General features: G+C 35.4%; 1 protein-coding gene across 2 annotated transcripts in view; it reads right to left on the bottom strand.

Annotated features, from left to right (window-relative positions):
- Window positions 1-14,452, bottom strand: part of SmydA-4 (SET and MYND domain containing, arthropod-specific, member 4) — a 48,571-nt gene that overhangs the window by 5,313 nt on the left and 28,806 nt on the right. For both annotated transcript variants that reach the window (XM_089632951.1, XM_089632943.1), the window contains 3 exons: window positions 9,691-9,882; window positions 6,194-6,507; window positions 1,708-1,849 (listed from right to left, as the gene is read on the bottom strand). In XM_089632951.1, coding sequence (XP_089489077.1) covers window positions 1,708-1,849; window positions 6,194-6,507; window positions 9,691-9,882 — 648 coding nt within the window. The remainder of the gene's footprint in view (window positions 1-1,707; window positions 1,850-6,193; window positions 6,508-9,690; window positions 9,883-14,452) is intronic.

The raw sequence follows: 14,452 nt of genomic DNA on the forward strand, positions 1-14,452 counted from the left end.
TGTGTTAGCTGTGAAAAGCTGGTGAAAGGGTAGATTAGACACCAAAGCACATAATAATTCCCCCACATTTATCAAAATATCGTTTTTTCGCAAATAATCACCAATAAAATACAAATCAGAGAAATTATGGAAAAAAAAACATAAGTAATATTTAATAAATAATTTAGCGCGTTACTCTGTCAATGGGTAAGAAAGTCAAAAAAGGTTGGAAACCGGTGATTTAATCACCCCATGGGCTGTGATGGCATTATATGTTCTGATATTGTAATAACGCCTCAATTTAGAAAAAAATGTTTCTCAACAAAGTGTATTCGAGTTCAACAAAGTCGAAAGTCAATATTTATTGTAGACTCGTGTTTACCTAAATAAACACTAAGAAAAGCAAAGATATTAGAATACAAGTAATACTATCTTTGAAGGAAAGCCAGTCGTGTTACAAATAAAAAAAATCTAGTGCGGACTAACACCTTGACACATCATGTTTACATATCAATTGCGGAGTAACACCCTGACACATCATGTTTACATATCAAGTGCGGATTAACACCCTCACACATCATGTTTACATATCAAGTGCGGACTAACACCCTGACACATCATGTTTACATATCAAGTGCGGATTAACACCCTCACACATCATGTTTACATATCAAGTGCGGACTAACACCCTGACACATCATGTTTACATATCAAGTGCGGATTAAAACCCTCACACATCATGTTTACATATCAAGTGCGGACTAACACCCTGACACATCATGTTTACAGATCAGAGATTTTTCAGCATTCTGAACACTTTTCATAGATAAATTACTTTCCATCGCCCAAAAAGAGTTCTCTCTGTAGTCAGTAATCGGTTGATCAGCAAAGAAGCCACACTTTAGATCAGGGCTTTTTATAAATTCACATTTTATTGATACTCATTAATCGTATATTCCGGCAGTCCAGCACTCTTACTTCCTTACAAAATAGCAGATTGGTAATTTTGGCGCCAGTTATAAAAAGTTTTTCTTTTATTTTTTCCCTCCCCCTGGATAGAGGTGTTAATACACCTACCGAGTGCTCGGCTAATGTGATCAGTGCAGTGAGAAATCGGCCTAGTAGCGAGGGATTCAGATGGGACAGTGGAAAGAAGCAAGGCTCAATGACTAGGTCGAGTAAATACACCCTCCGCCCACCCTCCACAAGTATACGAAACTCGGTGCTTCACTCGCTTTCAACATAATCAGTGCGATCAACCAACTCAGTCAGTGAAAGAAAAAATAATTCAAAATTTAGGAATGTGTGTCGTTTGTTGTTGTAATTCTACATGTGATCACCTCTACTCTCTAATAAGTTGCCTGGCTGAGTAATAAAGCTAGTGCCTCGGCTGAGGCTCAGCAGGTGTAATTCGGTTTTCGTTCTAATTTAGACATTCTATTATCTTTGAATTTAGAAAATAAATAATGAGGAAAATTGGTAAAAGTTCTGAAAATTTATCATAGTAATAATTGAGAAATCTTGATATGAATGTAATAGACAATTAAAGGGTTATTATAATGATTGAGTTTTGAAAACCTACCTTGTAGTAGTAGTAGGTACCTAGTCAAACTAATCTGTGAGAAATAGTTAGTGCAGGCGAATTCTCCAATTTATGTTTTTTTACTGTCTTGTTTTACTGGCTTAATTAAAGCAGTTCCATATTAAAGCGTTGAATTATGTATTTACCTTCCCGTAGAGCTGGCTGAGCGATAGCTTGGCAGACAGACACAGGCAGTGGTTGGGGTGCAGCACGTTGCGGTAGCGGCGTAGGAATGTCTCGAAACGATCCAGATCGTTGCAATCTATTAAATCATACTCGTCACTTATTCTGAAATCAACAGAGAACAAAACATTACAAACGAAAAATTGTCACATTTGCTCTTATTTTTTTTTTCATCGTTTCCAATGACTTTATATCACTTTTTAAACGTGTGTTGAATTGTAACTGTGTTGAGTTATCATGGAACCGTTTCAAACATATCAAAATTAATAATAATAAACAAAAGATATGCAGCTTCGGTTGGTGGAAAAATAAAGTGAACAGAGTGTTTATCATTCAGTCATTTATATTATTTCAGTGTATAGTACTGCGATTTTGAAAGAATGGAAAAATGCTGTTTGTCAGTAATGTTTCGCAAGGACTTCCCTGTCAGAAGTGAACACAAACACACCAATTCACGCAAGTGTATTGTTTGGTTCTTTACTTCTTTGATTCTGGTCTTACTAATTTGTACCTACATTACATAACGAACATTTTGATTTTTGTATACCTTAAGCCTTAAATGACCGGTTTTTCGCAAACAAAAAAAAATTGTTGGTAACTAACTAACCATCACGCCATTTCCCCTACCCCCCAGGCAGAGCCGGCCCCAAGAGGGCCCAATTGAAGTAGTCTTTCCAAGGCATCAAGGCTCTGATAATACCTAACACTTAGAGGTCCTAACACATCGCCCTTGAGATTTTTTTCATCAAAAAGGAGCTACACAAAAATACAAATCATCCGAATATTATTGATTACAGAAATCACCTTCCTAGGAGTCTATTGGTTTTGACAAGGGGCGCCAAAATTTTACTCGCGCCGTTTGGCTCAGGGCCGGCCCTTTTCACAGGGGTAGGCAGAGAAGACAGACCGCCAACAACAATAACACGGTCTTGGAACACAATCCTTGCCTCACTGATACTCATGTACAGTCTCATACATACTCTTCTAACTTGAGCGTGGCATGTTCACATTCGCGTCATAGATTCTCCTTACACTCCTCTCTTCGTTCATTCGCTCTACATGCCCAAACAATTTAAGCATATTCTTATACAAAATCTTGTTAATTCATCGACTTATTTAGAACACACTAGAAATCCAAATATGCGCTAAAATCTTTAATAGGACTGTATCTGTGTATCTGTAAAACTCACAATGCCTCTAAAGATGTACACATTTTCAACTGTTACTTGAAAACATATTAAATGCAGCTTACTAAACTGATAACTTAATTTTTTATTTTGTGAAATAATACAATCATCGTAGTTTATTTTATTGTTTTTAGTATAATAATGCGAAAACTGTATTACTACTAACTGTCTTTACTTGTTTTATAACATTTTGTAATTCCTTATAATGTTTTTTTTATTTTTAGATTTCTTTGTCATTCATAAAAATATTGTGTAGGTACAAATACTAAATCAATAACTAAACTTAATGGAACTTTATTGGTCCAGAACATATGAATAATTACTGTTTATGCTTAAATGTACGACTGTTTGTTTCCTAGTGCACTACGTCGTGTAATATTTTAAATTGAGCCGCTATCAATAACAACCCTTACGTAGATGGCGATAAGGTTTAAATTCCCGCTTAACACCATCCGACTGTTTTGATTTATGCAAGAAAAAAACATGGCCAAAAAGTGCCTTTTATTTTATTTTGTGGATGTTCAGGCATAAATATTTAATTTTTTTCGATCATTTTATAGATGACTTAATTTGCCACATTATACAATAAAATTATAACCGAAAATGGGTTCTTAAGTAGGAGATTTTGAACTTTAAAGCAGTTTTCATAGGCCTTATACATTATTTTTTTCTGGGCTTATAAAAAGATTTATTTAAAAAATACTCGATTATTTTAAAGGCCAAGATGCATTCTACTCGCAGTATTTAATTAAAGCATCTGAAACATTTTTAGGCGACCAAATTTTCAAACTAAAAACACATGATTTTTCATTACTACGTATGGCATCGCCTTAATCTTTCTTACTAGGCTTACATCAGACTGGCAAGTCCCAAATCAATAGTAGAAAATGTATTTGAAAAGAAAATGGAAGACAGGTAATTATTTAAATTTCCGCAAGTTTCTCCAGGCAAGAAAACCGATGACACAACGCATTAATATGTCTGCATTGTTTATTATCATGGTCGTCATGTTCGCTCTAAGACTGTAACGAATGTAATAAACACATAGTTAACGAAAATCAATAGGCACTTAAAACCACGAGAAATTCCACATAAAATATTCTTTTAGCGGTGGTTAACTAGCAATAACAATTCAAATAAACAGATAATATATTAAGGAAAGTGAACACAAATTAAGACCGGATTAACTGTTGCCATCTGGTCTTATAATTCAGATCAAAATTGTCTGTTTCCATCCTCAGCACGTGTCATAAATGATCACTATCCAATTCAATCAACATTTTCCAATTTTCATTTTTTTTTAATAATTCAACATTGTTATAACTTGAATACATTATGCCCGGGTAAAGTATAGTGCCCAACTTCGGGAGGTGATTCTACAGCATAGTAGGTAGGTACAAGTAAAAAAGATAATTAACTTTTATAGAATGTCTATTTTCCCTTCCCTACTAAAAATATATATAGTGAAGGTCTACTGTAAAAAGCTACTTGATAAAAAAAAAACACGCCAGGAGTGAATGAAGCAATGTCGCACATAATGGGCCTTAGTTTATACATTTGTTTTAAATTTCAGTATTTCACACTACTGATAAAACCATTTGTGGATGGAAAACGGTTATTTATCGGTTATATGAAATTTTAAACACGTTTATTAGTAAGGCCCAATATCTCTATTTGATTTGAATCCATAGAAACAGCAAACAAACAATAACAAAAAACGACATTTTTACCTAAAAATTACATGACGATCACCTCGTACCATGAATGAAATAAAAAAATGTACCATGTTTATTAATAATGGGAATGCGTAAACATTGTAATTTCGAACGAAGTTATTATACTTGTATGCCTGATTACCTTTATAATTTGTTACAATTACCTCCCAAAAGTTACTGGACTTCACCACGTAACACTTTTATACTAGTAGTTCTGCAAACGGTAGACTTGGCGTAATTTATTTATTTATTTAGAATGTCTTTCACGCACATGATGACAGTCATGGGACGGTATAGAAAGAAGAGAGAAAACAAAATATAAGATTATATTAAGTCAACAAAACAAAAGAAAATAATATACATTAGTACAAAGTTAATGAGGGCAATGAAGAAGAAATATTATGTAGTGACCTCTTCAAAATATGCATTGTTAAAGTGTTACATATACAGTATGTTAATAAGTACAGATCCGCAACATTAGCATAAGCGCAATGGTGTGTAATTTATTTGTAACAAAATTGTATAGCATGAATCCGTAGTATAATTATTGTCACCATTATGCTACGTACCGAACTGAACCTCAACTTATGGGAAAGGAACGAAACCGCAAATGGCGCGAAACGCCGCTTGCAGTTGCTTCGCTCCTTTCCCCTATTTCGTGGCTCGGTTAGCGTTTTAGTTCGCAAATGTATACGTAACATAATATACATGAAAGTGAATCAACATTAATATATGTCAGGACTGTCCCACTGATAATTTACAATTTTACATAAAAATTAATAACAAAAAAAAATCTTCTGTCACTTAATTTCAATGAATGTGATAAAAAAATAAAAAAATTGATTCTTAACCCTTAAATGCATGATTTATTTATTTTTCTGGAAAAAATATATTTGGTAGATATTTACATGCATATGCAAGTAAAAATAAAGAAAAAAATTGTTATTTTTTAATGATATTTGATTAAAAAAAAACAATTGAACAAGATTTACAACACCATGTATTTAACAGAAACTAATATGAGTAATTTACTTGAAAAAAAAAACTAAAACAAATTCTCAAAACTAATAAGTGTACCGGAAAAAATACGAGTTATTACATATAAGTATTATATTATTGTATCTACTTTCCTAAGAAAATCAAAATAATAAAAACAAAACTGTAATTCTAACCTCCAAGCAATTTTCGAGAATCTTCACTTTGTTAAAGAAAAAGTTACATTTGACATTCGCGAAAGAAAAAAAAGGTGATGCCACTCGATAAAATATATTACCGTGAACTTGATAATTCTAAAACGGCATGCATTAAGTATACACCAAAGAGTTAAAGGTGGTTTGAACGGTATGTTGCAGTTTTGCAACAATATGCATTTAAGGGCTAAGTTAATACACTATTAATAATTAGAAGAATAAAAAGGTACCACCAAATACTGCTACCATCTTTACAGGATTGAACGGATACGGAACACACAAACATATTTACAGACAGACGAACTGCAAAGTTTAGTGATCGAGCCAAACAAACTACGCTCAGTCGAAAAGGCTTACCTTTGAATTAAAGCGTTGACTAAGTTGGCGCTCAAGGTGTAGTTAGAGCAGGAATTACATTTCCACGAAGCATTTTGGTCCAGGGGTTTCAAAGGAAGAACAATACCGACTATTTCACGGTCGCTACTGTCCTCATCGCTGGTGGTGTCGTTGCTCTTGGTCGTGACTCCAACGTGTTTGGTGTTGCCGTTAGTGCAGCGCGGGCACAGTAGGGCCCCGGCGTAGGTCCCCAGCTCGAGGGGGTCGGTGCAGCGCTCACAAGTGCAGTCGAAGAACTTGCTCTCGAGTAGGTGCTGTCTCCGTTTGTGGGTGCTCTGGAAAGTGAAAAAAATTACAAATGACAATGAATATAAAGTTTACCAAGTGAAAACCCAAGGGGATATTATATAAAAACGTAATATAGGTGAAGATGGAAAAGACGCCGTTAGATTCTGGGGGCTAGCACGGTCAACCGATAAAGCACGGAGAGAAATCGATATTTGTTTTCATGGTAAATTAAAAGGCCTTATTAATAAAAAAATAAATTTTAGAATGTGTTACCGATTTGCTTTGATAATATATTATGATGATTTATAGGAACACGTGCTCCGACATCATGATAATATATTCGTAATTTATTATAAGATCAACATTAAACCTGTTAATTCATTTTTAGGCCTGCAATCTCGTTTTTAACTGGAAATACCAATAATGTGAAGGATTTCCATTAAATTAGCAAAGAGGTTTTATCGATAACTTGTTATCGTTCGTAACGAACAAACAACACTTCACAACAACTAAGTGTTCTTAATTTATTCGACGTGAATTACTGTTTGTACGTTAGCGATCTGCAGTCGTACTCAGGAACTATTTATTACAAGGTACCAACATTATTCATAAAACTTTTATCGATCGATCGTGCTAGCCCCTCTGGAACTACTGCACGCCTTTTTCGTACACAACTTAATTTCGGATTTGAGGACAAAATATAATATGCATCTATATTAAAATGTACATATTTGTAAAATATACGAAATAAATACATTATATTTTTTTATTTTAAAATCAAAAGATATAGCAAATATCTAGTGCGGATGTAAGCCATTTAATCGATTTGTGTTTTAAATTATAAAAATATATAATAAAAATTATAAAGAATTCGATTTTCCTGATTTTATAACTTTGGCAATAATTTGTAAGTTAATTATTAAAAAAATTATGTTGCCCTACTTACTAAGAAAATAAATTGAATTAAAATAAAGGTTAAAACTCATTTAAATTTAAAATTAAATTACAGATGACTGCAATGCAAAATTCTATTTTGGCATAAACACTAAGCAATATGTTATTATGCGAGTAGTGTGTGATAGTATAGTGCGCGACTTATTTTTTTCCCTAAACATGTACACATATATAATATACGCAACATAATCTTATTATGTGTAGTTTTGTAGTTCGTTTTTCGCTGCAATACAACATACTGTTTTTTAGCGTAAACACTAACCAAACTGTTATTATTACGAGTGTGCGAATTACTCTTTTCCCTATAAACATAGAAACAAGCAAGTATTTTACCTAGAAACTGGTATACAGAACGGTTCACAGGGATGAAGAATGACCCTTGTCCCTCCTCCCCTTGCTGGGAAATATGCTTTCATTTTACAAATAATTAACTAAAAGTCGTATCGTATTTCATCGAACACCGTTTAGATAATATGATATATAAGAAGAGATCCCGTCATCATCCATCCTAAATTTATTTCAGAGCATTGTAGGATTCCAGAGTAGGTACCGGAAACGTGTAGAAATATTTAATCAATCTCGAAGTGTGGGTTGATACTACGTCCATTTCACTTATTCATAAAAAAACTTTGCAAGACGAAAGATGTCGGGACGTCGCGTCGCGGCGTGTCGCGCGCAATGCTCGTCATAGCTCACAGGCCATGCGGTGGGTGACGGGTTGTGGGTAGTGAATGTCGTAGTTTCATTACACATCGCTTTAAACTTTTGGAATTAGATGGAATGGAAAAAGAGTAGTGGGTGTTGATCTCTATTCCTCTGAACTTCTGGATTTCAGAAATAATACATTGTTAAGAGCAGTTGCGGCTGGCATTTTATGTTTATGGGTTTCAGGAATCTGCGACGTTCCAAATGTCTGAAAACATCTTTTCTACATACCAAAAATAGACTTTTTGTTGGTTGTCACCTCCAGTTTAAAAAAATGAACCCCTTTTTTCAATCTCAGCTCTCTAGCACAAATCACCGGTCTTCGCAAGTTAGGTTAGGTCAGGTAGGTATCGTATTGAAAAGACTAGGAATTTAGTTTAATTGGCTTTGTATGAAAATATTTAATACTGAATACCCCAATTAGCCCAGATACCCAAAAAGCTATAGAGCGACCTCTGTGGCCGAGCGGTTAAGATCCTTGATTCCGGATCCAGAGGAAACGGGTTCGAAATCCTTTGTGTGTATATAACACAATTTAACTTATTTTTATTTAATTATTTCACGTAAAATTAAATAAATCATATATTTAGTGCATTTGCGGCACGTTACATAGTGCTTTCTCTTTTCAACCTCAAAACATACCCACATTTGGGATGCCATAGTCCCCAAATCCCAATGCCTCCGGGCAGTTGGCACTCTTCTGTACAATTCAATGTCGATGGCTTAGAGTTAAAATATTTTATCTACAATTTCGGGCAAAAATTATTTCAGTATCTACTGAAATGTATTAAAATTAGTTCAGTATCTACTGAAATGTATCAAGGATATCCTACATATTATTATTTTTGGGTTTAAATATTGGATCTCCCAAACCTGAATCCTCGAGGCAGCGGCTAATAAGTATTCTCGTGGGAGAGATTCCATGGACTTCTGTCTATCAGAAGGCGCCAATCAACGCATTGACCATCGATATTTTTAACGTCACTTACCGACAGTTCAGCGACTATATTTTGACGTATGTCACAAAATAGTAAAACTGCCCTATGACCTTTTATACTTACATTTACCTCAAAATTGTAATCTTCTACGTAATATATTGGTACATACACATTTTATGGAGAACATGTTTGAATAAAAAATTACATAAATTATCTGGTACACCAGAAAAGCATTTTTTTCTAGATTCTTATTTTCCATGAAGTGGTGAATCATTTAAAGTTACTGTTCTTTATACAAATAGAACGGCGTCATTGAGCTTCACAATGTTTACCTCATATGGGTGTTTTAAATGTTACCTGGCTATTATAGACTTAGAGGCCTTGTTTTTACCTAAAAACCCTATTAAATTGCAGGTTTTGGAGCATCTTGTTCAGCTTCAGCATCACCAGCAGCCAACTCCGGCTATATACTTCATACATGTCTGTTTTAGAGGAATTCCTCCGCATTCGCATGTTGAAATATGGGAAATCGCAGAAAACCTTATTCAGGTGGAAACGGCCGTCTGTCCACTTGAAACAGAGGCGGCCTTCATCGGTATATGATTTCCTGCATTCACCTGAAATGCAACCAACCTGCAGGGTGTAAGCGTAGCTCAGCGTGATGGCCTGTCCGCGCAGGATGGGGCGCGCCGCGCGCACGGTGAGTCGGCGCCGCGCGTCATCCGTGTGTGTCGTGTTGGGCGTGCAGTCGTGCGCGAGCAGGTAGGCGCGCGGGTACAGCGCGCGCAGACTGGCGCCCAGCGGCCCCACTTCGAATGCGTTCACCTGATGGACAAATAATTCGAGTATTAATCACACTAAGATTAAGTATTAATTCATTCGGAGAGTGTGTTACTCAAAAGTGAATGGTAGAGAAAATTGGGAACGTCAGAGAAAGCCAATTTAATTATTTATTTTGTAAAAACAGTATGATAAATAGATACAGAAAAGTGGGACACAGTTAATAGGCACAATGCACTTTTAAAACATTTATCAGTTAGATAACAAAGAGAAAGAATTATTTCAGTAGTCGAAATGGAAAATAATGTATTTTACGTAGTAACTATTCCGTTAAAAAGGGGATAGCTTGTTTTACTAGTTTTGACATGATGATATTAACAAAGCATTTAGCTATGTTTTTTAAATAAACCCACACCAAAAACCTATTTTAGTGTCTTGGGTTCCTAGATTAGGTTAAATAAGAGAAAAAACATACCATAAAACTTTTACATCAATAACAATGGCCGCTAAGTGAACAATCAATTTTAATTTACCGAAATAACTATTAAAATGGTGTTGTGCAGCTGTCGTATTGCAATCTGTGTAAATTTATATTCCCGGATGTTCTAGACCTTACACTTCGCGTCCAAGACAGTTCTTCTTCTTCAAAAAAGTCTTACAACCGGTAGGACCTTAAATATATCAAAAAGTTCACTGGTTGGAAAATCACTTGCTTTTTAAAGAATAACTCGTAAGTCACATAAATGATCGAATACCTAGTTTATAAATGCTTTCCCAAGCAATTACATCAACTACTTGAACTACTCGAACTACCTACTTGAACTTCAGATGCTGATATTCAGTTTCTTAATGCCTGCTTCATAGCATTAAGACTATAAACTCTTGGTGAAACGTCTGTGTCTCAACGGAAAACGATCTTGACTTTTTCTGATGCCAGGAGACCAAATGCTACCTCTTTTCGCTCGCATTGCGCAGTAGATCCTTAGATTATTATTGGTTGAGTCAGAGGCGGATTTGCCCTTAGGCCTATGTAGGCCCGGGCCTAGGGCGGCCAGATATTAGGGGCGGCCAATCGTGACAAAAAAGTCACAGATGATAACAAGAAATTACTTCCTAAGTACCTAAATATTCTACGTACGAAATAGCGATATGCAAGAGCGTGTTCACACACAGCACACAGCGCGCCCCCACGCCCCGCAGCCGCCCTCGCCACACCTATCATGCTCCGTCGCGCGCCCGCTCGCGTATTTCCAATCCATTCAGTTGCGCTAGTGACTGAACCGCGTTAGGTATTGTTATGCATTATAGCGTGTTCACACACAGAGCTATAATATGCGTGGGATGGCGTATTTCAGCATATCGCTCGCCATACTTTCCAATTTGGAATGTACGGCGAGCGATATGCCGAAATTTGCCATCCCACGCATATTATAGCCCTGTGTGAACACGCTCTTAATCACCTTACAAAAGCTATAATAAATAAATAAATCAGAGATTATAAAATAATACAATAATAAGATGTTATTTATGCCAATTATGAACTTTCCACTGATGATAGTGAATAATAAAGTGTGACATTATAAAGGCCATTTATCCAAACGTGGATATTGCTCTTCGAATGTGTGTGTGTACTCCTGCCAGTAACTGTTCTGGAGAACGATTTTCTTGTTTACGACGTGTAAAAAATTATTTACGCATGACAATGGCGGAGCAAAGGCTGAACAATCTTGCTTTGCTTAACATAGAAGCAGATTTTTTAAGGAAATTGGATTGCGAAGATCTAATTAATGATTTTGCTGCACTTAAGTGCAGACGAGAATTGTAACTGCCAGATTTTTGTTTTGTGTTCAGTTTTTTTTATGTTAGATAATGCTTTACGTAAATTTTTTTACCAACGTTTTAATTTGTATTTTAAGTTTAGTTATTATATTCGAATATGTACCTTAAGTTGATTTTTATTTAAAAGAGGTGCTGATTTCTTTTATTTGATTGGAGACTTAATAATAACTTTTTATCCAGCCCGTATCTGGCAACCCTAATTGTAACTGTGAAACACTTATATATTATTGTATGAGAATAAACCTGAAACTAGTTAAATAAATTAAACCTAAAACTGTTTTAAATGTTTTATTCAAATCCTTGAAACCTTAGAAAGTATTACAAACTAGCAGTTATTATAGTTAACTAAATTTCTGAATCGATTTCGATAAAAGTTGTCAATAAAGTAAATTCATTATGTAGTCTATAGTCTATATCAGGGGTCTCCAAACAACGGCCCGCCAATGTCATCAATCCGGCCTGCGACAATCGACAATTATACAGTAATTGAACTAGCGAATTTAGCAAGCGTATTAATTACATTAATTCCACACAGGAGGCTTTGAGGAAAATATTTTCCCTCACGACCTATGTCATCTTAGGTGATGCTGTGTGGAGGGTCTTTTTAAGGAAGGGAAGGATAGGAAGTTCTGAAAAGGAAAATGTATGAGGGGTGGGTAGGAATCTGGGGATTAGTGTGTCCAGGAGTGACATACGTATGAATACATCCCTTCAACTGCGGTGCAAGGCGATGGGTCGAGATAGTCCGGCTGGAAAGGTCATAAGGCCTCCCTCGCCCAGTCTCTCTCGATCCGGCCCGCCACGCAGCAGGTGGGCAGACGTATCCGCCGCCAAGACCTGGACAAGTCTCACCCCATGAACCATGAATGATAATGGCAGGAAAATTAAAACGGTTTTGACCCTAGGAACTTACTGAAAAGTTTGGATACTCCAGGTCAGTATGATGGGTACTGAGAAAGGGGCGGCTACATGGTCTGGGGCCTAGGGCGGCCAAGACTGCAAATCCGCCTCTGGGTTGAGTAGTGACTGAGTTAACCCGTTACCAGCACTTACTTTCTTTCAACCTACCTGTATAAAATCGACTGGACTCGCGCTTTCGCACTAGACGCACGGACATTATTACGTCTTCAGTTGCATTGAATATTGTGGCATTAAACATAAAAAACTCATATATTCTTGAAACAAGAAAATAATTACATCTTTCAACCTAAAACATGAAATCTTTTTTAACTTTAATCAAAGTAAATGAACGTCGGAAAATAAACAGAAAATAGCCCAAAATTGTTGACGACATTTACATTCGCAAACAACTGAACAATTATAGTGTACCAGCAATGTATTGTTTCAGAAGTAGAAATAAATAATTTCTTTATAAAATATGTATAAACGATTTGTGTGTAGATACTAATTACGTAAACTTCCTACCCTCGATTAGGGTGCGTGTTATTTTAATATACCAGGCCAAAACCCACCAAAAGTGTTAAGATGTTTTCAAAATAATTAAGTTTACACACTCAATATACTAAGAAATTATACAATGATATACTTAAATTACATAAATAAATCAATAAATACGCAACCTAAGAACCTTTGTATTCCATATAACCCGTTGAGTTTTTCATCACTTTAGCTAGATTTTATTCAATCACTTTAGCTGTAACATATGAATACATGAGGCAAAGAAGTTTATTTCAAAATTAACATTTCAAATCTGTAACCTTCTTAGAAAGATTTTTAGTCCGCAATGGTACCTACTGGTGTAGTATACAGGGTGTATCGGCACCAGAGATGTGCAAAATGGGTAGGTACCCAAAACCATTTGAAATGCAAAATGGAAATGGGTCAAAACTTTTCCATTTGAAAATGCAAAATGCAAAATGGTTTTTAGAAAAGCATTTCAAATGCAAAATGCAAAATACCTATTTTCAAAATGCATTGAAAATGCAAAATGGTTTCTCAGGTCAAACAATTAAAATAATTATAGATTTTTTAAACAATTTTGTTATTAATATTGGACATCAATGTAGAACAAACATATTACATGATGGTAAATCCAATCACGACTACAGATTATGAAACCACAAAAAATTGCGCAGGACTAATGTTGCCAACGTAAAAACATAGAAACTGCTATCTTAAATTTAATATTACAGGGTCATGGCCCCATGTTCAGTATTTGAATCAGTGTTTTTTGTAATGGTATCACTCAATTGTCAGGGCTCCTACCAGGGAGCAACTTGACAAATGTAAATTATCTCTCATAGCGAGGTTGAGGACCGACTGATATGTGGGGCTTATGAAAAAAAGATGAGTGGAGATAGTAGGAAGAATGTTGCAGAAAAGCTTTTAAAATGGAAAATGCATTGAGAAAAGCATTTAAAATGCAAAATGCAAAATGGTTTTTAGAAAAGCATTTAAAATGCAAAATGGAAAATACTTCAAAATACCCATTTTGCATTTTGCATTTCCATTTGAAATGGATTTATTTGAAATAAAGCACATCTCTGATCGGCACGTACCCGACAAACTTTAACCAGCTATTCCTTAGCACATTTGGAGTAAAAAATGTTATGGGCACTTTGCTGTCCGGTAACATTTTTTTTAATAAAAAAATTACTATTCATATTTTCACCACATGTCACCAATGTTTTATCCTTTGTCAAAGTTTGAAAACCCGTCTGGCAATATTTTGTTCGAGTTTCGTTGAATAATGTACGTACGTACCTACGTTGGCGCGCTTTTACAATCACAATGAAATGGCACGGCACCATTCGTC

This window comes from Hesperophylax consimilis, chromosome 1 (genome assembly GCF_061612785.1).
Source record: "Hesperophylax consimilis isolate HC1 chromosome 1, BYU_Hcon_1.0, whole genome shotgun sequence".
In the NCBI taxonomy this organism is placed as follows: Eukaryota; Metazoa; Arthropoda; class Insecta; order Trichoptera; family Limnephilidae; genus Hesperophylax; species Hesperophylax consimilis.